The sequence below is a fragment of the Acomys minous genome (genome assembly GCF_964271855.1).
Source record: "Acomys minous genome assembly, chromosome: 6".
Lineage (NCBI taxonomy): Eukaryota > Metazoa > Chordata > Mammalia > Rodentia > Muridae > Acomys > Acomys minous.
The window spans coordinates 59840086-59864252 of record NC_140487.1 but is presented as its reverse complement, the minus strand read 5'-3'; the positions used below and the strand labels follow the sequence as shown (position 1 = coordinate 59864252).

General features: G+C 43.2%; 2 protein-coding genes across 9 annotated transcripts; both read right to left on the bottom strand.

Annotated features, from left to right (window-relative positions):
* Positions 1-6684: 6684 nt before the first annotated feature.
* LOC311599161 (GTPase IMAP family member 4-like) lies at positions 6685-19746 on the bottom strand. Of its 3 annotated transcripts, XM_084784825.1 has the most exons (5): positions 19664-19746; positions 18563-18607; positions 13813-13862; positions 11829-11900; positions 6685-8796 (listed from the first exon to the last, which is right to left on the bottom strand). In XM_084784825.1, the coding sequence occupies exons 2-5, from the start codon at positions 18589-18591 to the stop codon at positions 7868-7870; spliced, it is 1080 nt and encodes a 359-aa protein (XP_084640951.1). In that variant the 5' UTR covers positions 18592-18607; positions 19664-19746; the 3' UTR covers positions 6685-7867. The 3 variants fall into 3 exon arrangements, with proteins under 3 accessions (XP_084640951.1, XP_084640952.1, XP_084640950.1); XM_084784826.1 differs by lacking the exon at positions 18563-18607 and having other exon boundaries at positions 19664-19738; XM_084784824.1 differs by lacking the exons at positions 13813-13862; positions 18563-18607; positions 19664-19746 and adding an exon at positions 12035-13406.
* A 28-nt stretch (positions 19747-19774) lies between these two features.
* Positions 19775-22768, bottom strand: LOC311599164 (GTPase IMAP family member 9-like). Of its 6 annotated transcripts, none has more exons than XM_084784838.1 (3): positions 22572-22763; positions 21680-21831; positions 19775-21068 (listed from the first exon to the last, which is right to left on the bottom strand). In XM_084784838.1, the coding sequence occupies exon 3, from the start codon at positions 21026-21028 to the stop codon at positions 20153-20155; it is 876 nt and encodes a 291-aa protein (XP_084640964.1). In that variant the 5' UTR covers positions 21029-21068; positions 21680-21831; positions 22572-22763; the 3' UTR covers positions 19775-20152. The 6 variants fall into 6 exon arrangements, with proteins under 6 accessions (XP_084640964.1, XP_084640963.1, XP_084640965.1 ...); XM_084784837.1 differs by having other exon boundaries at positions 22649-22763; XM_084784839.1 differs by having other exon boundaries at positions 21680-21827; positions 22649-22763.
* Between the last annotated feature and the right edge of the window lie 1399 nt (positions 22769-24167).

The following is a 24167-nucleotide window of genomic DNA, read 5'->3' as shown; positions in this document are numbered from 1 at the left end:
ACTCTGGTTAGGTCCACTCTGGACTCTCCCAGATGTCCTTGACTCTGGCCACACTCTCGCACATGTCTATATCAGGCATCTCCTCTACTTTTTAAATTTCTTCTCTCTCTCTCTCTCTCTCTCTCTCTCTCTCTCTCTCTCTCTCTCTCTCTCTCTCTCTGTCCTTCTAGCTCTCTTTCTTTTTTCTTTCAGGGTACTTCTGCTCACCGGGGGCCCAAAGGGAGAGCAATCTTGTCTCACTTTTTGTAAAGTCCAAATACAAACAGGAAATGTGTCTCAGTGGTTCCCAGGGCCCACCCAGGAAGAGAGCAGAGCCAGGCACTGCTCTTCCTGAACAGGAAGGTGTTCAAAAGTTTTTCATAGCAGAGTTGCCTCCTGTTTCTGATGTGGTTCTTGGCACCCTTCTCATCTGGCACCAACCAAATCAGTTGAGCATTTTATAATTTTCAAGCAGCCAAGGTTATGTTCTTCATGGGAGATCTTTCTCATAATTAGTATATATATATAATGTTTAAATAGTTAGTAACAGGTTATAGTTGTACATGCCAGAGGCTGAAAGCAGGTGGATCTCTCTGAGTTCCATGCCAACCTGGTCACAGAGTGAGAAAGACAACCAGCACTACACAGAAAAAAAAACAAACAAAATTTAAATATGTAATATTTTCCTCAAAGTCCCCAATAGTGGAGCACAACATTGTAACCTTTACCCAGTTAGCATTCAGACATGTAACTTCTGAGGTTATATGGTACACTCTGAGTTGTGATGTGTTGGTGAAACAGAGGAGCCAGGGGCTTCCTCACTGCCGAAGGAGAGAAATCCCCAAAGATCCAAATTTCAGTGAAAGACCCTGTCTCAAATTCAATCAATCAATCAATCAATCAATCAAACAAACAACAACAATAACAAAAAGAAGCATGCACACAAACCAGCAAACAACAGAGAGTAGAGAAGATCTGTGGGTAAAGGCACCTTTACTAAGCCTGAGAAATTAGGGTTGGTCCCTGGGACCCTGTGGTGGAAGAAGAGAACCAACTCCCAGAAATTGTCCTCTGACCTCCACATACACACATCATGTGCATCCACACACATAAATAAATGTAATACAAACAAAAATAAGATAGAGACAAATTGAAGAAGACTTATGGTTTCCACGTGCATGCAGACATACACACATGCCAACAAAAACACATACAAAATACTTGTGAGGAAAAAGATTCAAAGTAGGACTATGTGATCATGTTTTACCACTCATGGACATGGACCCAAAGGAACCAAAGCAAACATAAAATAAAGATAAATGTGTGGCCACGATTATTATCACACTATTCTGTCCAGAAGCCCATAAAAAAGGGAATGGATAAAGGAATTATGCAATCTATTATGCAGAATTATGCAGAAACAATGCTATTTTATTTACAATAAAATGGATGGAGTTAGAGATTATTATGTGATGTAAAATAAATGAGACTTAGGAACACAAATATTACACTTGTCGTTCCTGTGTACCTTGCAGTATATTAGATTCTTTGGGATCCCTGAGATTGTGAACTGCAAAAATCTGCTGTTGATCCCATTGTGATCCATGAGATTGAACTGTAAATCCCTGTGCTTTTGTGGTTGAGCTCTAACACATCTTTAATCCAAGAACTTTCTGTTTACTGCAGACAGGTGACTAAGGTGTGGTTCCCCAAGCCTTACACACACCTTTAATCCAAGAGCTTGTCCAGGATTAGCTTGTCACATGTTTTTTCTCAGATGCCCATAATCATTTTTGAAGTAGATTAGAGATGCTGGCAGGAAAAGATGTGTCTCTCTGTCAGAGAAGCCATTTATTATTTAAACATCTTTAAGAGATATTTTCTGTAGACCTCTGTAGTGTTTGAAGATCAACTAAATGTAGCACATCATCATATCTATCCATCCATCCATCCATCTATCTCAGTATATCTAAATTGATAAACTTTAATTGTTTCTACCTATGTACTATCTGCTTAACCTTGAAAACATATACCAGAGAGTGAAAAAGGCCTATTTCTGTAATTAGCTAAACTAGTATCTAACAAGACTATAAGTAAGATTACTTATAGGTGACTAACTACTAACTTGCATCTCTAATCATTCTAAACAGTTTGCACTGGTTAGCCACCATAGGACTAGAACTTTACATCTCATTATCAAATGGGGTGCATATGTACAATGTATTACGCAAGAGTGGAACAAAATAATCTTCAATTCCAACCAATACAGAATAAATGAGCTGCATATGTTCAATACATTAATCAAGAATTGAACAAAATAATCTTCCATTCCAACAATATACAATAATCCATACCAATGTAAAATACTTGAGACTGGTAGACTAACTCATCCTAGCATCTTATATCCCCTTTTTGTTTTATCATTCCCCCATTTCCCCACCACCAGCTAAGAGAGAAAAAGGGTAGAAGGGAGAAAGGTAATCCCCCTCAGGAACAGTCATAGGGGAGTTGAATAAGGGAAAATGAGAGGGAGGGAAGAATGGGAGGATACAAGGGATGGGATAACTATTGAGATGTAACAAGAATAAATTAATAAAAAAAAAGATAAATAAATAAATTGGTTTAAAAAAATAAAATAAAGAGATCCCTAATCCCAAACTTTTCTTTGTTTCTTCCCTGACCATTACTTATAACCAAGTTCCTTTGATGACAACCAACCTCCATAACCCACCAAATGACCAAAACCAGCCACCCCACCTACTGTGATGGGAGTGACTTGTTCTTAAAATTACTTTTTGCTGTCTAGAGGTAAAAGCATCTTTTGGGTGCTCCTAGAAAATCAAGATATTGACTAAATATTGAAAGATCTGGCTATATTTTAATTCCCTGTGTTTTCTGTCCAGTTTTTGTGATTTCTGTCCAGTCTCTATGGGATCGATCAATTGGGCTGGTCCTTTTGAAGCTGACCTGGATGCAAATTCTTGAGGAAACAGTAACCGAGGCACTGTGAGGCTGAATCATCTGGGATACAAGTTTTGTCTTCATTGCTATCTGCTCTTTTGTTCAGAAAATAAACTTTTAAAGGTAATATCATAGGTACAATTTTGCATATATATTGTCATTTTAATGTCAACACATCTTTATATTTGTTGTCCTACTTCCCATGTTTTTTTTCTATAACCTTCTATCTCTCAGCTGCTGTTTTCCTTTCTCACTAACATTAAGAAAATTTAGAGTTAGCAAAGCATTATTTAGTCTGTCTTGGGGGGTCTTTATTCTTCATTTTTGGCTAATAAACATCTCTTTTAAAGTATGATTAGCTCTTTCTACAACTGCTTGTCCTGTACGATTGGGTGGTATACCAGTAATGTACTGTATTTTATAATATACAAAGAATTGCTTCACCTTACTGGATACACATGTGGGTGCATAATCAGTCTTAATTTGTGCAGGTATACCCATAATCTCTATTAATTCCAATAATGTAATTATACAATCAGCCTTTTCAGAACTCAAAGCAGTTGCCCACTGAAGCCCTGATTACGTATCAGTGGTATGGTATACATACCATTGCTTTACAAATTCTGCAAAATGAAACATACCCATCTGCCTGGTTTCATTTCTTTTGATACCCCAGGGTTACTTCCAACAAGTAATGGAGTTTGCTTGTACAGAGAATGCATAGGACATTTGTATTTATTATTTCCTTGGCTTGTTGCCAAGTGATAGAGATTTGTTTCTTTAAACCTTCACTAGCAACATGGTGTGTTTTGTGAAATGTTGAGGATTTCTAACACATTTCCTATTTGTAATTGGTCAGCTTCCTCATTCCCTTGTGCCAATGGACCTGGCAAACCTGTGGGGGATGGAATATGTGTAATATATAATGGACAGCTTCTATTTCTGATGGCCTATTGCAATTGCATGAATAATGAAGTCATATCTGAGGTATCAGGAATAAATTCAGCAGTTTCTATATGCAAAACAACTCTTTCTGCATATTGAGAGTCAGTAACTATAATAAGATAGTCATAAATATCTAATGATACCATAAGGACTGCATACAATTCTGATATTGAAGTGAGGTATATGGGCTTTTGATCACCGTGCTTATCTTGCCTGAGTCATGGCCTGCCATTCTCATCTCGTTTGCATCAGTATAGAATGTAGGCGCCTCGGGAACTTGTATTTGCTTTACAGTACATGGAGAATCAAATTAGTTCCTTTAATAAACTGTATACTTTTATAAACTGTTGGCTTTCAGGATAATTGTTATTAATTTCTATCAAGTAGTGACTACAAGATCTTTGTAAATCTTTATTGATTACCCACAATGACATACTCCCAGCATTAGTAAAAGGCACTACAATTTTGGTCAGATCTCTTCTTGACAATTGATGTAATTTTATCTGGCTTTTATAATTAATTCAGAAACCTTTTCTATGTACGTCTTTAATTTTCTACTTTGTTTATGTGCTAAGAAAATCCATTCCATAGTTCTATATTCCTACTGTATAATGAGCCCAGTAGCCAAATAACTTGAAGGCAAATTAACCAAACTACAATCAAGTTTAAGATCAATTGGTTCCATATATGCATCGTGCAGTCTTTCTACTGTGAGAATAAATTCTTTTTACTGCTTCAGCTGTTAGATAGTTTGGACTGTTTAAATCTGAATCTCCTTGTAGTGTTTTAAACAAAATACTTAACTAATAAGAACTTAATCTAATTGTAGGTCTCAGCCCGCTAATTTCTCTCATAATTTGTGAAACTCATTAAGGTAGGGGGGCGTGGTGGTGCATGCCTTTAATCCCAGCACTCAGGAGGCAGAGGCAGGTGGGTCACTGTGAGTTCAAGGCCAGCTTTGTCTACAAAGCAAGTCTAGGACAGCCAAGGATACACAGAGGAACCCTGTCTCTAACAATAACAATAACAATAACATTAACAATAACAACAACAAAAGCATTTTCACCTGGTCTCTAAGAATTTAAAACTATTTTGTTGAGTTATTTTAAAGCCCAAATAGGTACTTGAATCTGTAACGCCCCGCATGGCAGAATTCTTTGTGCAGCCCAGTTACTTATTATTTGTTTAATGACTGGAGAATGCTTTCCATAGAGTACAATACGCTCTTTAAAATGCTTTAGAGCTAGCACTTGTATTGGATGCCATGCCCTCTCATTATGAGCATGACCACCATCCTTAGCAGGTATATGCTGCACAAAGACTGGGAAGCCTGATGGCGCCTGTGTAAGGCAGGGCAACTCCTCTGGAGGCACACTTGGCTCCACATTAACCCATTTGCCCTGTCCAGCATCCTGATCTTCCTGGTCCCTTGCCTCACTCAGGTGCTCTGGGTACCTGGCATCGAAAGTGGGTGGAGCAGGGCAGGGTGGCAATCTGCCTTCCAGCCTAGATTGTTCGCCTCTTTCATCCTGTGGGAAATTCCCAATCTCAGACCCCAGGCCTGAACCCTTGTGTTCTCCTCCCACCGGCACTTTTTGCTTTCCAAACACCCCTAACTCTACTCGGAAAGTCTCTAGGTGCATAGCCAACTCTTCTAAAACAAGAGAATTCAATGAACCTTGTAATTTTTCAGCTACCCTCCCTCCCAACCTTTTAAAAAATGAAATGTAGGAAGAAGATGAATAAGGAATAGAAAACCCACTCTGGGAGTAAAGCAGAAAAGGACCCAGGAGCAGCGGCTGCTATGAACATAGTGCTGACATCTCGAAACAGTACATTAATTCCTTTGTAACTTGCCATCTCCTGTATGGCATAAGAAACCACATTTCCTATTATGCCTAGCCATGCCACCCTCTTAATCTATTTTGATAGTGTTCTTTTCCAGCCACTTGGGTAGCCACCTATAGGTAGGAGATCCTTAAAGCCTATACCTCCCTTCTCCACCCCAATCCCTTCCAAGACCAGGTCAAAGAGAAGGTTATTGGGGTGAGGGGGCGTAGACCTCTCGACTTCTTATGACTGGGGAGGCTCATCAGGTTCCTCTTTGGACAATCCCTAGCTCAGTCATATGGATGCCCAGCAGTCCAGCAAACCAGCAGTCTCAGCAAGGAGTCCCCTGACCATCTCCTCCAACTTGCCAGGCCTCGTGTCTCTGAGCCTCATCTGGGCAGCATGGGAGAGCTGACTCTGGTGATGTTTGTGCAGAAGAACTGTCCATGCCCCTGATATGCCATGTGACAGAGTGGGCTCAGAAGAAATGCACCCCTCTCCAGACACCTCTTACTTCCAATCCTGCTCCCCACTCCCTCCTTGCTACCTGCAGCAGAGGAGTGAGCTGCCTTGCTGGCAAGAACGCAGGGAAACTGGCAGACTGACCAACTCAGCTTCCACCCAGGACCACATCCAGGGCTTTGAGTTGGCCCAAACCAACATCCACCCAATCTATAACCTGCTACAGAGCATGAAGGGACAGTCCTCCCCATACAAAGCTGCAGGATCTCCAGGACACAGCGTAACAAGAGGCTATCTGAGAGGAGCCCCAGTGAGGAGACAGTGCTGACAGCGCAGCAGAAGCTACAGGCCTCGAATTCAACTCATTGCAATGGGCACGTGCAAGGAAAGATGTTTGGGCAAAAGTGCCTCAGACTGTCTCAGTCGGGTATAGGTCCTTGGGGTGGGGAGTTCTCGAAGCCTTGGTCGGCGGAAGATAGGCGAGTGACACACAGACAAACCCAGAGGTACTGTTTGTATCGGAGTGTATTTTGCAGACAAGCAAGCCAGGTTTTTATACACATTTTGAAACGGGAGTGGTTTTTTTTTTTCGGTTACATTTTTTTCATACAATTCAAAATACAGGATGCAGAGTAATAATGTTGTCATCAATGTTGCATAATTGTTCATAAGTCATTAGATTGGTATCAGTGCATGTGGCCTCTTTATCAAAGGTCAGTGTTCTCTCATTAGGCCAGACACCTGTGAGTCAGGACATTTTTTTTCCTCAGTTCCTTTGCCACTATCTGGAGCTTACTCAAACACTTTATTTGTAAGTCACAATATGAACTCTGAATAATTCTTATCTGTGTGTGTGTGTTTTTTTTAAACAAATGAAAGGGAACTAAGTGGTAAACTCGTCTGAATCACCCTGCCCTGCAGTTTCAAGTTAAGGGTCTCCTAGAAATACAATTACACCTGAAAAGTTCTTGATAAGAAACTAAAATCAAAGGCAGAAAGAATTTGTTTTGTTTTCTTTAGGGGGTGGTGTGCAAGCAGAGTTGGTGAATGGGAAGGGACGGGGAGATTGAAGTACATCGTATGAAATTCACAAAGAATCAATAAGAAAAGCTTTTTAAAAAGATAAGTGAGCCATGGATCACAAGCCAGTAAGCATCAATCCTCCATGGACTCTGCATCAGTTCCCGTATCCAGGTTACAGTCTTGAGTTCCTGTTCCGCCTTCCCTTCCTGATGGACTGTAGGCTTAAGAGAAATTAAACCCTTTCCTCCCCTACATAGCTTTTGGCCATAGTGTTTTCACAGCAAACTGCCTGGTCTTCTGCACTCTTTCCACCATCTTATGTGATGTTCCCTGAGCCTTTGATGCAGGTGTTGTGTTCTAGCAAGTAGTGTTGAGCACCTCATGGTGAGTTACCTTCTGTGTTGTTTTGACTAGTGACTTTCTGGAATAGTTACCAATTTTGAGATATGAAAGAACACAGGGATCTGTCACCAGTGACGACCAGGAAATGTTGGGACTGAAAACTAGGGATTCCTAGAAACTAAGTGAGGATAACTTAGAGGAAATGTAGCGAAAAGAATAAGGAAATGTTTAACACAATCTCTATAGTAGAGGGAATGCTGAGTTTTACAAAGTTTTCAGGGGAAATGCATAAAATCGAGCCAAAGCCTCCTCTTACAGGCAAGGTCTAGTCTTTCATAAACTGGCTGAAGATAAAGGACACAATCTCCCATGCTTGTAAAATTAATTCAAGAATCCTAGTTCCGTTCTCCACTTCCCTCCTAGCATTTTGTTGTCTCTCTGCAAAGACAGCGTCCACTGTGGTGAATTCCCTCTCCATAAGCACCTTTCTCCTTTCCCTCTCCAGTTGATCTTCCAGGTCCCTGATCTGCTCCTCATACTCCTGTCTTATGCGCATGCGCTCTCTCTGCAGCTGCTCTTTGTAGCGATTTTGCACCTCCAGGGTTTGTTTCAGAATCACCTCCTCAGCACTTTCGTACATCCTGTTAGTAAAGCATCTCCCACCATTTTCCCTCACTATGCTCTGCACCAAGGTCAACAGCTGTGTCCTCTGGTCTTCCTGTTCAGCCCCTGAGGCTCTGTTGTTGAACAAACAGTAGCGATTCTCAAACTTACACATCAGCTCTTGAATGCCTTCTGGCGCCGTGTTTAGGTACTCATGGATGTCAGCGCCTTCCAGGTCATCCTTCCTGGTGAGCAAGAGAATCATGAACCTTCTAGCCTTCTTTCCAAACATGCCCAGAATCTTCTGTGTGGCCTTATGGTCTTCCACAGTGTAACGGCCCAATGGGACCACCAGGAGCAGAGCATGAGGCCCTGGGGAGGTCAGGGCAACACAGCGAGCGATCTCCTTTCCTGTGTCAGCATCTGATACATCTGTGTCAAAAACACCAGGTGTATCCACGACAACAACCTCTCTCCCTCCCCAGGTGGTCACCCTTTTCTCACAGACCTTGGTTATGGATTTTGCACAAATGCCAGAAGAAAACGCTTTCTCCCCAAGGATGCTGTTCCCTGTTGCACTCTTTCCTGCTCCAGTTTTCCCCAGTAAGACAATTCTCAGTTGGCCATTTCCTTGATCTTGGTTTCCAAGATCTAGAACACCAAGGAAACAAAGGCAAGTGTTAGACACAGCCCCCAGTGTGAAGCATGTCTAGTCCCCCCATGACATCCTGTCTCTGGCTGCTGGTGAACTTTCCCCTTGCTGTCACCTCTGTCCTTCTAGTACCTATAGGATCTCTCTCTCTCTCTCTGTCTCTGTCTCTCTCTCTCTCTCTCTCTCTCTCTCTCTCTCTCTCTCTCTCTCTCTCTCTCTGTGTGTGTGTGTGTGTGTGTGTCTGTGTTGCCTGGGCTATCCTGGATTCACTTGGTAGACCAGGTTGGCCTGGAACTCACAGTGATCCCACTGCCTCTGTCTTCCTGAATCCTGGGATTAAAGGCATATGCCACCATACCCTGATAACCAAACTCTGGGTCTCAATGTCTTTAAAGACTTGACAATAAGGACCTCCCTTGATCTCTTTTCTTCACAGCCTCTTTGTAATATTCCTTTGAATTCCTCATTCTGACCCTGAGGCTCCCAAACACCCAGAGGAGAGAATAAGAGTGTCAAACGAGAACGGTGAGCCACTTCTGATAGCTACCTCAGTAACAGGACCCTGAGTGGAACACAAAATGTGAGTTTGGGGCATGTGTAGGGGAACATCTTTTTTTTTAATATTTAAAAATGACTTTTTCTTTTTTCAATGAGAGCCAAGTAGGTGAGTATGTACAAGCCTTAAGACAGTGTCCCATGTTTGGGAGCCAGAATCCCAGGATGAAAGTATTAATATGACTAAGCATACTATGTGAGGTTGTCTAAGAAAGGATGTGGGTGACTTCACATCAGTGTTTACCTGGCTGCACAGTGGAGAACCCCACATGAAAAATTCTTGTGGGCACTGGTTTTTTTTTTAATCATGGGAGGGAAGAATGGGGGAAGGCAACAACAGCAGCTCCCATGCCATGCTGTGTTGACACCATGTGTTGATGACACATGAGTAGACTGCAATCCATACTCAATCCTTTCCATCCCAGCATGCTCTGCTCTGTGGAATGTAAATTTGCAGCTCTTTCCAGTGAAGTGTACGCTGTGTGTCCTGGTCTGACATGCTTTGGAGGACAGGCAAACTAAACTTGCAAGAGCCCTTAAGCACTGTGGCCCGCCTCATCCTTTGGCTACTCTGCAGCTGCCATGTGAAGATGCCTGGATGGACCTTCTTGATAGCAACAGTCAGGAAAGATCCCCACCACTCCGGATGACTCAAGACTAGCTGACCACACCAGAGCTTTTTAAAGCACAGGCTGTGGCTTCATATGGGGCCACAAAGCTGAACATAGAGAGGACGGGAAACAGTGAAAGGAAGCTACAGTAAGATATTCTGAATGCACAGTGACAACAAATTATTTCAAAATAAAAAGTAGAATGACTCTGTCATGTCTCTGATAGCGCTTGCCTGTTTTTTGTGATGAAAGACAACCTTGTTACTGACCAAACAACATGAACACTTTGCCTTGCTCATACCACGCGGCACCAATAAACACTGCTCGAGACATCTTGACTTGGATTTGAGATGATTACTGCTTTGTATTATGTGTTTAGTGAGTGGAATTCATACAACTTATTATAAATTTACTATAGCAATCAATCTAAAAAAGCATTTGAGATGCTCTTTCCCACAAGGTCCAATATTCAAACAAGACTTACTTATGCGAAACAAACCGCACTGATACTGATCTCAGCAGTGTGCAAATGTGCTTGTTTTTAGTTGAGGAAAGACATTAATACATTTATTATCTTTAATTTTAAAATTTACTTTCCTTAGACATGGCATCCACTTCTCTGTTGTCAAAGTCGAAATTTTAAACATAACTCATATGGAGTTATGGTATACAGTGAACTGCTTTAAAGAGACATTCAAAATACTTAATATCTCCATTGGTCATACAGCTATGTTTTATGGTGACTACACTTAAAATATATGTTTTATCCACTGTAAAATATAGAATTATATATGTTCACTATGTTATGCAAGAGGTCTCAAGAAGGTGTTCATCCTATATAAGTAAAACTCCTTGTGCTATGAACAGGGAAAATTCACATTAATCTTAAAGGAATATATACAAATATATGCAAATGTCTTCTATGTGACTTGTAATCTGTTTTATATTCCTATGTAATGAGGGTCACATAAAAATTCCTTGAGGAAAAGGCAGCAAAGGCTTGAGAAGCCCTGAAGCACACACGGCTGTGAGTCTGTGTAGTCTGACAGGGAACCACTAGCTTAACCACAGGTGCATGAGTGGCACCTCTGTGAGCCTATCGGAATTCTGAGAGATGCATGCATGAGGGCCCAACTTTATCATTCGAAGTTCAAACCTCAGAAATGCCTGACTGACCCACAGCATCTGGAGCAAGGAAATGGTTGATGTTTTAAGCTACTATGTTGTAAGGTAGTTTGATAAGCTGGCAAAATCTTAACTGGTAGGTATGTAGAGGTGGGTCCAGGATTGGGGTGCTCATTTGTTCATTAGGATGAGGCCACTGGCAGCAAGGAGCCAGATGAGGGACCAAAGGCCCCCACATTGCTCGCACCCAATCCTTCTTTAAGAAAGGATAGAGATGTGGCCAGAGGTAGCACAGTTAGAGAGGCAACGGGCAGTCTCTCTGTTATGTCCTCATTGTAGGAAGGAGGAAGTAAGAAGCCGTGCTGAGGGGAGGCATGGTGGCTCACGCCCATCACCAGCACTGGAGAGACAGGCACAGGATGGCTGTCACAGGTTCCAGGCTGGCTTGGGCCTCACTGTGAAACAAACCAAAGAGGGAAAGGAAAGAAAGGACAAGAAGGGAGGGCTATACCAAGTCTGGAGCAGTGGGAGGCCATTTGTTGTCTCCGGCTCAGCCTGATGGACACATTCTAGGAACATAAAGAGAGTCAAGAAAAATGAAGAGAGTGGAATGGTTCTCTCCTGCCTGAGGGGGGACTGATGGTCATGACAAGAAGGAGTGCACCCCTCCCTGCCTGCCTACCCACGTCTCCTGCAGTCTGGCTGTCCTCTTCCCCACACCACACCCCACATCCTCTCACCATGGCTGGTCCTTGACTGTCCCAGGATGGACTCCATACCATGGTGCTCGGCTGCCATTGTAGCTGGACTCCCTGCAGATTAAAAAAAAAAACAGCCATGGCAAGTTATAAAAAACATGTGGACCCCACTTCCTGTAGCCAGTACTAAACTTTTTGCGATAAACTGGATACTTTGATTTCTCCTGCCTCCTTCCCACAAAACTCACCTTAACTTCCCCTTTTCCAGGCTGTTTTTTTTTCTTACACAGACTTAAATCCTTCCTTGGGCTGGTTCTGCCTACGTCCCTGAGCTAGTGAGTGAGTACTGTGGTGTCTTCCACAATGTTCCTTCAGCTCTCCAAACTTGCGGCTCAGTATCCCACCGCAGCTTTCCAGGACCTCTCCATCAAAGGCTGACCAGGACGAAACCTGTGACTTCCCCTTCCTCCAGGAAACATTCCTCATCTTGGTGAAGGGCATCACCACAGAGCCAGGGGCTCTTGCCAGGCTTTGAGCCCCACTGTGGCCTTGCTTCCTGCCTTGCATCAGCCCAACACCAAATTTAAGAACCTCTTTCAGAAACCTCATTTGTCTTTATCTTTCTCACTTTATGGTGACCAAATACATTGCTTTCTATGGTCAGTGCAGTGCTTGGTGTCCAATCATCTCCCCTCAGCTCCCTCCTTTCCTCTACCACCGGATCTCTCTTTAAAAATAAAATTTCATTAGCCTTTTCTTGCTTGAATTCCCTAGCAGCTTTCGATTATTTTTGAAGTTAGTGTGAACTATCCGAATGGTTCAGAAGTCCTTGCATGGTCACCTCTCTCTGAAGGCCCTGACCTCCCCTATGTTCCCAGGACCTTCGAAGCACACCTCATCTCCTGGACTTTTTCAGATTTCCCTTTATAGGGCACTGCTCCAGCCCACTGTCCGGCTGGTTCTGTTCAGCCTCTGCTTCCTGAGAAGTTGCCTCTATCGCCTTGCTCCTGCTGCAGCTTTCAGTTCACTTGCACTTGCCTTCCATGCACAGTAGCCTTTCTTCAGCAAGGAGCACGGTCGTAATGTGAAATTATTCTCTAACATTTTATTATCTCCTCTTAGACCATATGGCAAGACCCATCTCAGGGACAGACACAGCAGTGGACAAAGGTGTGGTGTAATTTACTAAATGAGCAAATTGACCTTCTTGGGTCTTCATCTCTCTCTGCTTGCTGGTGACCTGTGCTCACAGCCATCTCTTCCTCACTAACTGAGTCGCAGTCACGTAGAAACACACAGCTCATTCTAAATGCTTCCTTGACCTGCCTCACATGAACATGTTCTTCACACACTAGAGCCAGCCACATCCAGGACAGGCTGGAAGGCTGTCCTATGTAATATCACAGAACAGAAAGCCAGGGCCTGCGCTTCTCCAGCTTCTGATGTCATGGACAAGGTCATCCCCCCTCTGCCTAGGACCAAACATCCACTACTGGCTTCAGCACTGTGGTCACAGTGAACATGAGCTCCCTACTTAGCCCCACCTGGAGGGAGCTCAGGTCTTCTGTGAACCCTAAAAGACTGACTCCCCAAGAGGCAGACTCCCTAGAAAGCAGCTTCAAGGAAAAACAGAGAAGAGCTAGTGCTGAGCCTGACCTGGTGGAGGACACAGCCAAGCTGTGCTGTGAGGGGCCCCTCGTCCCCATCTTCTCCCTGCCTGCTCCCTCCAAACTAAATTACTCATTCTCTTCCAGGAAGAGTCAAATTAAAAAAAAGTTTTGACTAGTTAAGGAAAACTTTTTCCATAGACAAAAGATAAAGAATCCTGAAGCACAGGGGAATTGGTAGGGCTCAGCCTTCAGTGAGGATCACAGCCTCAAGTCAGCAGGCAGGAAGCAGAAATCAACAAGTACAATTGCCTAGAGCAGCTCTGCCAGTAGGTTAACTAGCCACAGCCAACAGAGAGGCACCCTTTTCATCAAACTCAAATTCAACATCTCTGCCCCGCCCCGCCCTGTTTTCTTACCTGAAAATCTGGCCCCTGTTCCCTTCTCAGATTCTGCAACAATGGTAAAACTAGAAAAGAGAGCAGCAGAGAGGAAATGAGGGGGAGGAACTAAGGAAACAGGAGGGTGGAAGGACCCGCCCACTTCCTAGCTTGCTGCACTGCAGAGTTTTCTGCAGTTCCTTTTTTTTTTTTTTTCTGTGCCATCTAATATGGTACCCATGGGCATCTGGTACCCACTGAATGCTTGAAATATGACCAATCAAATGCAGAAATAAAGTATTTCATGGGATTAGTCATTTTTCTCATCGCCAGCCAGGGCTTTGTTGATTACTATACGGTCTATCCGGTAAAAATTGGCAGTCTGCTCTATTTGACAAACATTCTGTAAATATGAATGGCAATGCCTTGGTTGGCATGACATTGAATTCCTCATGTGATGTTTTTATTTATGAAATGAGAAGTGTCAGGGGAGCACTCCTCTTCAATAGCATATAATAGAATCAGCTTTTAATTTGGGTATTTAGATTTTTTTACTTCATGTATTCATGATAGGATTGAACTTGATTGGACATCCACTTGTCGAATTGTTAATAGATTAGACATCTATTTTATACCTTTCCCCCTCAAGGCTCAGTTCTCACTGCAGAAGAGAGGATGGAAAGATGGGTGCAGTGACCATCTGCAGTGAAGCAGTGTTTGCTGGAGGTAGAAAGGCCATGTCACACACAAACCTGCACATCCAAAACCCCAGCGCTCATGAGGAAAGGCTTGTGAAGACTTGCTGCATCTGAGGAACCATGGGCAAATGATAGCTGCAAGTGTGTGCGAGTTTGTGTGTGTGTGTGTGTGTGTGTGTGTGTGTGTGTGTGTGTGGTGTGAAGTTGTGAAGTTTTCCTCAAGAACACAGCCCCTAACAGCTGCCCACGTGCTAAGATGATCCACATCCCGCCATGCACAGGCAGCACTAAGGGGAGTCTGGGTTTTTTCCTTAATGGGGGAGAGAGAGTACATGAAGTTGGGAGGGAAAGGAGAGGGATAGAGAAGGAATTAGAGGGGAGGTGAATGGGAATGAAATTGATCAAACACAGCCTGGGGATCTCTAAAGTTCTCGAACAACAAACAATTATCACCCTGCTACCAGATGTCTCATTGCCTGGTCTTGCTCTCCTTTTCTCGATTATTCTGCCTACTTTGGAGATGATTCCTGTGTAATTTAACTTTTATTTTCTTTTGTTGACTTATTCAGAAAAACTGTGTGTGTGTGTGTGTGTGTGTGTGTGTGTGTGTGTGTGTTTGCTTTGGGCTTCTTCAACTTGGGACAGCCTCCTTCAAATTCTATTGAGCCTCTCCACAAATCCAGCAGAGTTCAGCAGGAAGAGCTTAGGTTTGAATCCCTAATACAAACAATAGTAGTGATGTGGGGCAAAGTAGTGAGTCAGATCAGCACTTGCAGCAAATCTATTAATAAAGTTCCCTTGATTCTTTCCCCCAGGTTCATCTGTACAATCTGATAACTTGGCACAGAGTCACCAAGCAACCAGGTGGTGCTGAGAGAGGCCCTGGCGAACTTCAGTTTTCACCACAGGCCTTCTCAGTTCTCCTCCCACCTTCTCATGCCCTGCACTGTGGACTGAGGTTTCCCATGAGTTTGTTGCCTGCAGTAATCTGGATGCTGGGAGCAGCGATGTCTATATACAGCACGTTTGGAATCGATGGCACTGGTCAGCTTTACACCTTCCACTCTACAGTTTACTTTTCAACAATTTCTGTTCCTTTTCTATGTTCCCTCTCTGATACATAAACTGACATTTTTCTTCAAACCCTGGCCTTCTGTCTCAGACTTACACAATTTCCTGGTCCATCTCATTGAAAGTTTTGTGACAAAGAGATGAGAGGGTGATTTTCATTGCAATTCTCAAGAGACTGAAAACTCAGCCGTGGATGTCAGCCCCCTTCCCAGAGTCCTGTCTTATGAGAGGAAGACAGTTTGTGTTAAATGCATCTGTGGCCGGAAAGCCTCCTCCCTCCATCAGCCACAGATGTTTCCTGTCCTCTCTTCTTCACCTTGTGTCATACAATCACATGACTTGTAGTCATCTTACAGGTTAGAGAGGGTAAGTGGAGGCCCATGCACCCTGCCACTAATTTGAGATAGTAGCCAAAGTAGACTGTGGGGAGAGGTCGAGAAATGGAGAAACATCTTGGGAAGGTCTCACCTTGCTTAGCTGTGTTCAGAGTTCTCCCTCGATGTCACTCTGGACTGACACTAGCCCAAAGCAGAACTTTCCTCTGCTTCCCACCTGGACGGGAGACTTAGTTCTGGCCACTCACAACTCAGTCTTGATCGGGTGTGACATGTGTACAGCATCCCTACTTTTCGGGGTCATTGTAGTGCTGTTTGAAATTCCTACAGTGCTAGTAAAATATTTAGCAAATTCATTATAACACTATCAACGTGGCCCTGGAGAGATGGACCAGTAATTAGGAGCACTGGCTGCTCTTCCAGAGGACCTAGGCTGTATTCCCAGCACTCATGTAGTGACTCACAGCCATTTGTAACTTCAGTTAAAGGGCATCTAACACCCTATTGCAGCCTCTGTGGGACACACACACACACACACACACACACACACACACACACACACACACACACGGAGGCAAAATGTCCCTCCATGCATAATAGTTTAAAAATAACCTGAATGAAGCTCACAGCTGGGAAAGACCATTGATGCATCACTGCCCTAACTAAACAGATTCTGGGGTGTCAAGTGTAGTCTGCAGTTGTGTATCCACTAGTCAGCCCACCAGACTCTAATGTATGGTCCCAAACTCATGGTCACCTGTACAGGCCTAGCATAAAGCAAAACAAAAAGTCATACATTTGGAGGAAAGATTTGTAGAGAAGAAAGGAAAGCAGGAGAGGTGGGAGGGAAAAAAGAAGAAGAGGAAGAAGAAGAAGAAGAAGAAGAAGAAGAAGAAGAAGAAGAAGAAGAAGAAGAAGAAACAGTGTGTTATATGCATGGACTTGCCAACAAATGAAAGTTATTACTAAAATAAACAATAAAAATATTTTATTATTAGTTATTTCAAACCAATAGTTACGTAAAATGGCCGTGAGGATAGAGGCGTGGCCATGATTGGGTCTGTGCAACTATGTGAAAATATTCTGTGGATTTTGTTCTGCCCTGTTTCATTTCTATTTAACAATGGATCGGAGATTTTAAGGTCAAGGTAAGCTGGCTTATGGAAAGGCAACTACGTGGTAACACTGTGCTCTAGCACCTAGAGCATCCCACAGGCAAGCTCCCATAGAACACACCTACTAAAGTGACCAGAAGGCTATGCATGGTATAAGAGTGAAAGCGTTAGGAGCAATGAGATGCTTGGTTGAATACCTGGAAGACAAGAGCAAACTGGACATCTGACATCTGACACAAGCCCAGAAAAGCTGGAGGTGGGTGGTGAAAAACTGAACCACCAAAGGTAATTCAATTTCAGAAAAGCCAGAAATGGTGGCTAGAACCAACTAGGCTCCTAGAGGACGAAGTTGGGGGTTGTGGAAACAGTGGGTTCTATAGTCTCCTCCCTCCCCCTAACTCAGAGGACTGCATTTCACCTTCTTCTAGGAAGGTGGTTAGCAGGTTCTTCTCTGAAGATTAAAAGACCTCACAAAAGGCTTGCACATCCAGAACTTAGGGTTCATGCCACATGGTCATCTGTGTCTGCTCTGTCACCTGTAGTGGAACTCTGAGGCCCACCACAGAATTTCCAGAGAGCTTTCCCAATTACATATTCATTCTAAATTTGTAAATCAGTTTTGGAGTGTGTGTGTGTGTGTGTGTGTGTGTGTGTGTGTGTGTGTGTGTTGTTGTCTGTCATGGCTGTGTGGGTATGTGCCTGTGATTGCAGTTATCAGAGGAAGACAGAGGAAAGCAAAGGTATTGGACCTCCCTGGAGCTTAGCCACAGGTGGCTGAGAGCAGCCCCTGAGGGAGCAGGGAGCAGAAGTTGAATCCTCTGTCAGAGCAGTGCATGTTCTTAACTGCTGAGCCATCTTTTCAGCCCCAAGTATTTTATTCTGAGAAGAAGAAGCCAGCAAGCAGAGCTGCCATTTAAAGGAAGATGACAGCACAAGAGAGAGGAGAGGTGAAGAGGACAAGAAAACGGAACCCCAAAGGAAACTGCCACCTCATGATACAAAATAGAGAAAAAACTGTCTGTGCAATCTGTCTTTGCAATAACGTGGATGAGTGTGGAGGACATTATGCTAAGAAAAAGCATACTTCCCCATCTCATTTTCATATAAAATCTAAAAAGGTCAATATGTGATTGGGGATGCTCAGCCACAGTTGGCAGACACATCACAACAAAGCTGCTGTACCTAAGGCTCAGGGAACATATCAGAAGAGGGAGCAGAAAGGGTGTAAGAGTCTGAGGACCAGAAAATCTGCTGTGAGGCTGTGGCTCCTAGAAATGACAGGAGAAATTTACCCATGTACTTTAACAATATGTTGTAGGCTTTGACCTTTTTCAAACTTGCTTTACTTGGGGCTCTTTAATACTTTTAGCTCCTTTGCAACCCACCTACCCCAGAGAGGAGAGAAAAGAGGTTAATGGATACAGGTGTAGACATTTTTCGACTCAGTTCCTTGGTGCAATTCTACTCTTAATTGTCAGGATTTCAGCAGACCCATTAAAGATGAGCTAACAATTCAGAAAAGGTGACTGCAACTGGAGCAGCCAGAACCCGGAGGAGCAGCATCCGGTACCTGGGAACTGGAAGCATCCTCCGGAGCATCTCTCTCTGGGAGTGTCTGGAAGCAGAACAGTGAACACCCACATGATAGGAAATGATGCAGGAGAGGTAGCCCCCTAATTGGTTATCCAACATCCAGTGGTCAGCACTAAAACCGATACATACAACTACTATTGAATAGACCAAGCAAATTGATGTTTTGTATTTACGTATGCATACATGTGCAACAGTAACACTTAATGAAGAAGAGACTATGAATTTGGAAGAGAGCAAGAAAACATGAGAAGAGATAAAGGGAGAAAACAAGAGGGAGAAATTATTTTAATTTAAAAAAGTGAAAATTTCAAAAGTTGGTGGGGGATGGGGCTCATGTCTATTAATTACCTCTGCTTAATCATGTATAGGTATATCATATATATGATATACATAATTACATATATGTGGACATATATATGTATACATATAGGTATGCTATATATATAAAATCATGTGTATATACATATGCGTGTATGTGTGTGTATAAATATATATCAACGCTACATGTCCACAAAAATGCAAGCAATTTTATTATCAATCGGGAAATGTAAGATATTACTATAATAGTCCTTCAAAAATATAATATATTGCACTAAACTAATTATGGTAAACTATAAAGAACACACAGAACTTAATAGTAGGACCCTACTGTTAAAGACATTATATACTCTGTTTGCAAGGTATAAAGAAATTAAGCTGGAACTGCGCTGGACTTCCTCCCTCCTGGCTAGCTCTCATGGTGCTGGAAGGTGCTGTGTAGGCTGCGGGGGAGGAAAAGGATCAATGCCCTAAACCAGCCATAAACTTATAAACTACAATGCCAAGCTACCAGGCAAGTTGGGCCCACCTGTGCAGCGCTGCTGTGACGGCTAGGGGAACACCCAAGTGCTTTCTGGTTGAATCTAAGGCCCTCTTCTCACGATGGAACTCGTGTGTACTACCATAACCCTGATCAAAAACCCAGGCTGGGGAGGCCTTAGGTTTTAGCTGAGACTCACTACTGTTTACCTAAAACTGACATGGAACTAAACTACAGCCTAAATATTTATTTATACCTAGAGACAAATGCTATTCTTACCCTTTTTCGCAAATCCTTCCTTGTAGAGAACAGCATAGAATGCAGAGACTCAGGCCTTCTCGTGGGGCTGAGAATAAGTGATAGGTCAGTGTGTGGCCATAAACAGGACACGTATACCACTCCCTTTAAGATTCAGGAAACAGCCATTGTAATCACAAGGCTCACAGAAGCAATGGGTCTGTCAACCTACTGGATAGATGGAGGAGCTCATGGGAACTTACTCCACCCTGCTGAGCTAGCAACTGCTATGGACTCTGGGAAAGAACAGTCACTGTGTTCCATTGGATTCCTCTTCGTGAGGCCAACATGGTCTGATAGATTGTGCTAAACATGTTGTCACACACATGGTCCTTGTTAAAGTCTATGGATCGCAAAGCAGAAAAGATACCAACACATAATGACACAAATACAATCAGAACACATCATATGCATGCATGTATAAAATTGTCAAAGGCCAAATGTCATTGATAAGAATGAATCAAATTTACATCACGACCACAACTTGTTCCAAAGTTCTGAAAGTCTTTTACGTATCTGCTGGAAAATATACTTCAATATATTCTCTTTAGCTTCTTCCTTTCCATTTTTAATTTTTTCTTTGTAAATTCTCATTGCAGAAACAATTTTTTCCTCCTTTTCGTTTTCTGATTTATTAGCATATTTCTTTTCTATTCTTTCGAATTCAAGACTTAATTCTTGAGCATAAGTTTCCTCCAGATTCTTTAGGTAGTCGTTGAGCCTGTTAGCTGTGTTCTCGTAGATTTTCTCATGAAAGTAAGACCCTCCATTTCTGTCCACCATGTTCTCTATCAGCTCCATCAGCTCCTGCACTTGCATTTCTTGCTCAGCCTCCCCTGCTTTGTTATTGAAGGCAACATAGCGGTTCCCACACTGCACGACGTTGTCGTTTAGCTTCTTATTTTCTTCAACAAAGCTGTCAAGGCTCTGGTCCTTAAGGTCATCTTTGCGAGTGAACAAGACTATCATATACCTCATGGCTGCCTCCCCAAAAATACCCTTGATCAGAGCAACAGTTTTCTCCTCCTCCTCAGTGTGGCGACCCAGCTCTAGGACCAGGATGATGGCATGAGGCCCAGGCAAGGAGTAGAGGACACAGCGGCTGACTTCTGTACATGTGGTCCCCAGGGTCTCCTTGGTGTCAAAGAACCCAGGAGTGTCAACTACAACCAGCTCTTTCCCTTTCCATGTTCTGGATGCTCTCTGGCAGGTCTTGGTAACAGCATGGGCAGAAATCCTAGAATCAAATTCAGGTCTCCCTAGGATGGTGTTTGCTGTAGCACTTTTTCCATTTCCGGTTTTTCCTACCAGAATGATCCTCAAATCAGTGTCTGCACAGCCAGCCATGTTGGGGCAAGCTGACTCTGAAGAACCGGAATGCTCAGATCTTAAAGAAGAGAAAGAGAGGAAATTTGCCTATTAGAATAAAGGGAACTCCTCCCAAGCCTCTCTTTTCTTCCCTCCCTCCCTGAAATTTTGCAATGTTCTGTTATCTGTATGCATCCATATACAGAAAGGTGAAGCATTACTACGGAGGGAATAGAGAAATTAAACAGTTTCTCTTCAGAAAAAAATGATACCCGATGTGATTCTTCAGGGAAATCCCAGTAGCGTGTTCCCGTCCCAGTGTTCCCATGGAGGTCAGAGGATGACTCTGAGCTTGACGCTCTCTTTCTACCTTATGCGGGTTCTGGACATTGAACTCTATTCCCAGGCTTCTCAGGAGGCACCTTCACATGCTGAGCCCTCTCATTAGCACCCCTCACCCAGCATGCTTTTAAACCTCTGACAATCTGGATGCCATTTAGACTGATGCTGACAACATGGAAAGGCTCCTCCTACTCCTTCTGCCAGCCTTCATGCCAACATTGGAACAAGTGTGCCTGGGCCATATTGAGTGGCAGATCTGAGGGTGAGTGCACCCAGTCTCTACTGTGTCCAACACCTGAAAGCCCAGGCAGAAGCAACAGTGGGTGACTTTAATGTTCAACAACTTACTGTACCTTTTATGAAGAACTAGGAGAGGCATTGAAAGACTACAAACATAAACAAACAGGAGGGAAGGAAGACAAAGCTGGATCACTATGTGTGTAAGGCCTGCTCTACAGAGCACGTTCCACGACAGGCAAGAGTACACCGAAAAACTCTGTCTAAGACAGAAAAAAAAAAAAGAAACAAAAATTGAAAGAAAGAAAGACGAAAAGAAAGAATAAGAAATTGGAATTACTCATTCCCCTGATTTGACATGTAAAGTCTAATAGGTCTTTAAATATCACACTGAAGCCAAAATATGTTCATCTATCACATATTAGTCAAAAAAGAAAGAAAAAACCCCAGGATTGTTAAAACAACCCTGAATAACAAAAGAATCTATGGAGACATTGCCACTTCATATTTTAGGCATAGCTCAGGGTACAGTAATAACAGAAGACAACAAACAGGAAGCAAAACAGAGTTCTGAGGCACAGGCAAGTGCAGGTTCATCCTAAAAGATGCTGTGCCTTCTGGGCACCTAATCGAACCTCAGCAGCCCTCCTCCACCCAAAGGTCAGGTTATTACACATGCAAACCTGTCTGTTGTGCAGTGGGGGAGGAGTTAGAAATCTGAATTCTAGCTTTTCTTTGCTGTGAATGACCAAGGTACCTAAGAGTAACATTCTGAGGTAACAAAATTGAATTATTGAGATCATCTGAGCTGCCTCTCAACTCTGAAGAAGGTGCCTTGGGGACACATAACTTTCTATGAAATGTCTCAGGCTACACTCTGAGTCCTTCACCACAACCACATACTGTTGGTGCACACTGCAATGTGCTGTTCACCTCCTTATGTCCCCTGGCCCCCACCACTTCCACCAGCTGCTCTCTTCCTATGTAGTGGCAGGCACAGGACCTTCCCTCCCATGGACACCCCATGCTCCCCACCTTTCACAGCTCTCTCCCTCCAGGTCTCTTGCAGGCCAGACTGACCTTCTTGTGAAGGAACTGATGAAGGTTCAAGGTGTCTTCAAGGGACTTGTTCGATGTCGTGCTTTGCTTAACTATGAAGCAAAACTGCATTCTGTAAAGCCTGTCAGGAAGTTCTGTAGGCGGAGTCAATGAAGAAACTGTCTTTAAAGAAACAGAAGTATTGCCCTGTTATTTAGGGGAGGCTTCAGATTTGTTGCTTTGAAGCTTTTTCTCTGTACGTCTGCTATAATTCCAAAAAATTATAAAACTTTAAATAATGTTTTGTATTACTTTTTTTTTTTTTGGACATTATAGCCTCATGTAGCCCAGGTGAGTCTTAAACTCACTATGTGTTGAGGATGATTTTAATTCAAAGCTGAGAACCTAGGAGTTACTCAGTCCTTGAAGCTGAATACCTCACTGTTGAGGCCTGGTTCTTTTGCCACGAGCATAGCCATTTTTCTTTCAGGCCCACCAGCAACATCATCTCAACTTGTTGCTGACACAAAAGAATCTCTGTACAAGGTCAGGTTGACCATAAACTATATTTATGTTCAGCATAGTCTGTGGCCTTTTTGTTCCTAGAAAGTCCCCAGCCATAAGCACAGCTGCCCCTAAACCATAATCTTCACTCGGGACCAATCAAATTAAAGGTCAATTAGCACTGCTCACTTAGTTAACAAAAATAACCTGAGTCAAAACTGCCCACCTGTATAAGCTCATTGTCTATTGTGCCTTGACAAGCAGATTCTGGGAAACATTTAGCATCACAGTCAGGCTCCCGAGGCCTCCTGCGGCCCTCATTCCACTCAGAGTGGGAAGCGTCCGGATCTAACTGATGCTGGAGCCCGAGTGCTCTGTGTGGCAGTTCTTGTACTGCAACGCTCGAAACTTGGAGGAGTTCCAAGACTGCTGGTCCCCAGGACAAATGAGCAAATGAGGGTCGGCAGGGATCTACTCATTTCCCAGTTTTAAATACTAATAAAATATAAAACCGTGCACCAACCAAAAGGTAAAATATTGAGAAATTTATTATGTGAACATGGGGAGAAAGGGAAGTGGAGGGGTGCCCCCAGGTGTACAGAGGGAAACACACACACACACACACACACACACACACACACACACACACAGAGACAGAGACACACACAGACAGAGAGAGAGAGACACACACACACACACACAGAGAGAGAGAGAGAGAGAGAGAGAGAGAGAGAGAGAGAGAGGGAGAGAGGGAGAGAGAGAAGTAGGTGGGTTTGTCCTTTTGTATACTTATGTACTCCTGGGCAGGGGGATGCCCAACGGCAGGTAGTCAATGAGGTCACCAGTTGTTAGGCAAACTGGGGCAGTATGCTAACATTCCTCCCTTTTCCTGTAATAAAAAAAATGGGGGCACTGTATAGTTTTTGTGTAAGGTAGGTAAAAGTATATATTGTAGGTTCATTGGAAGCATCTTTTGGGTTCCAAATAAGGGGGAAAAGAGAAAGAGGAAAAAAAGCAAGAGCAACAAAATTTTCAGATTATATGGTGAAGAGGAAAG

What these genes read in the sequence shown, in the direction of transcription:
- LOC311599161 (XM_084784825.1), bottom strand. Translation starts at nt 18,591, where the DNA reads ATGCTCCGGAGGATGCTTCCAGTTCCCAG. An exon ending in AACAGGGGCCAGATTTTCAG is followed by an intron (nt 11,901 to 13,812) that starts GTAAGAAAACAG and finishes TTTAATCTGCAG; the next exon opens with GGAGTCCAGCTACAATGGCA. An exon ending in ACAGTCAAGGACCAGCCATG is followed by an intron (nt 8,797 to 11,828) that starts GTGAGAGGATGT and finishes TTGGTGTTCTAG; the next exon opens with ATCTTGGAAACCAAGATCAA.
- LOC311599164 (XM_084784834.1), bottom strand. Translation starts at nt 22,594, where the DNA reads ATGGGGTGTCCATGGGAGGGAAG. An exon ending in GGGTGTCCATGGGAGGGAAG is followed by an intron (nt 21,069 to 22,571) that starts GTCCTGTGCCTG and finishes CTCTTCTTTAAG; the next exon opens with ATCTGAGCATTCCGGTTCTT.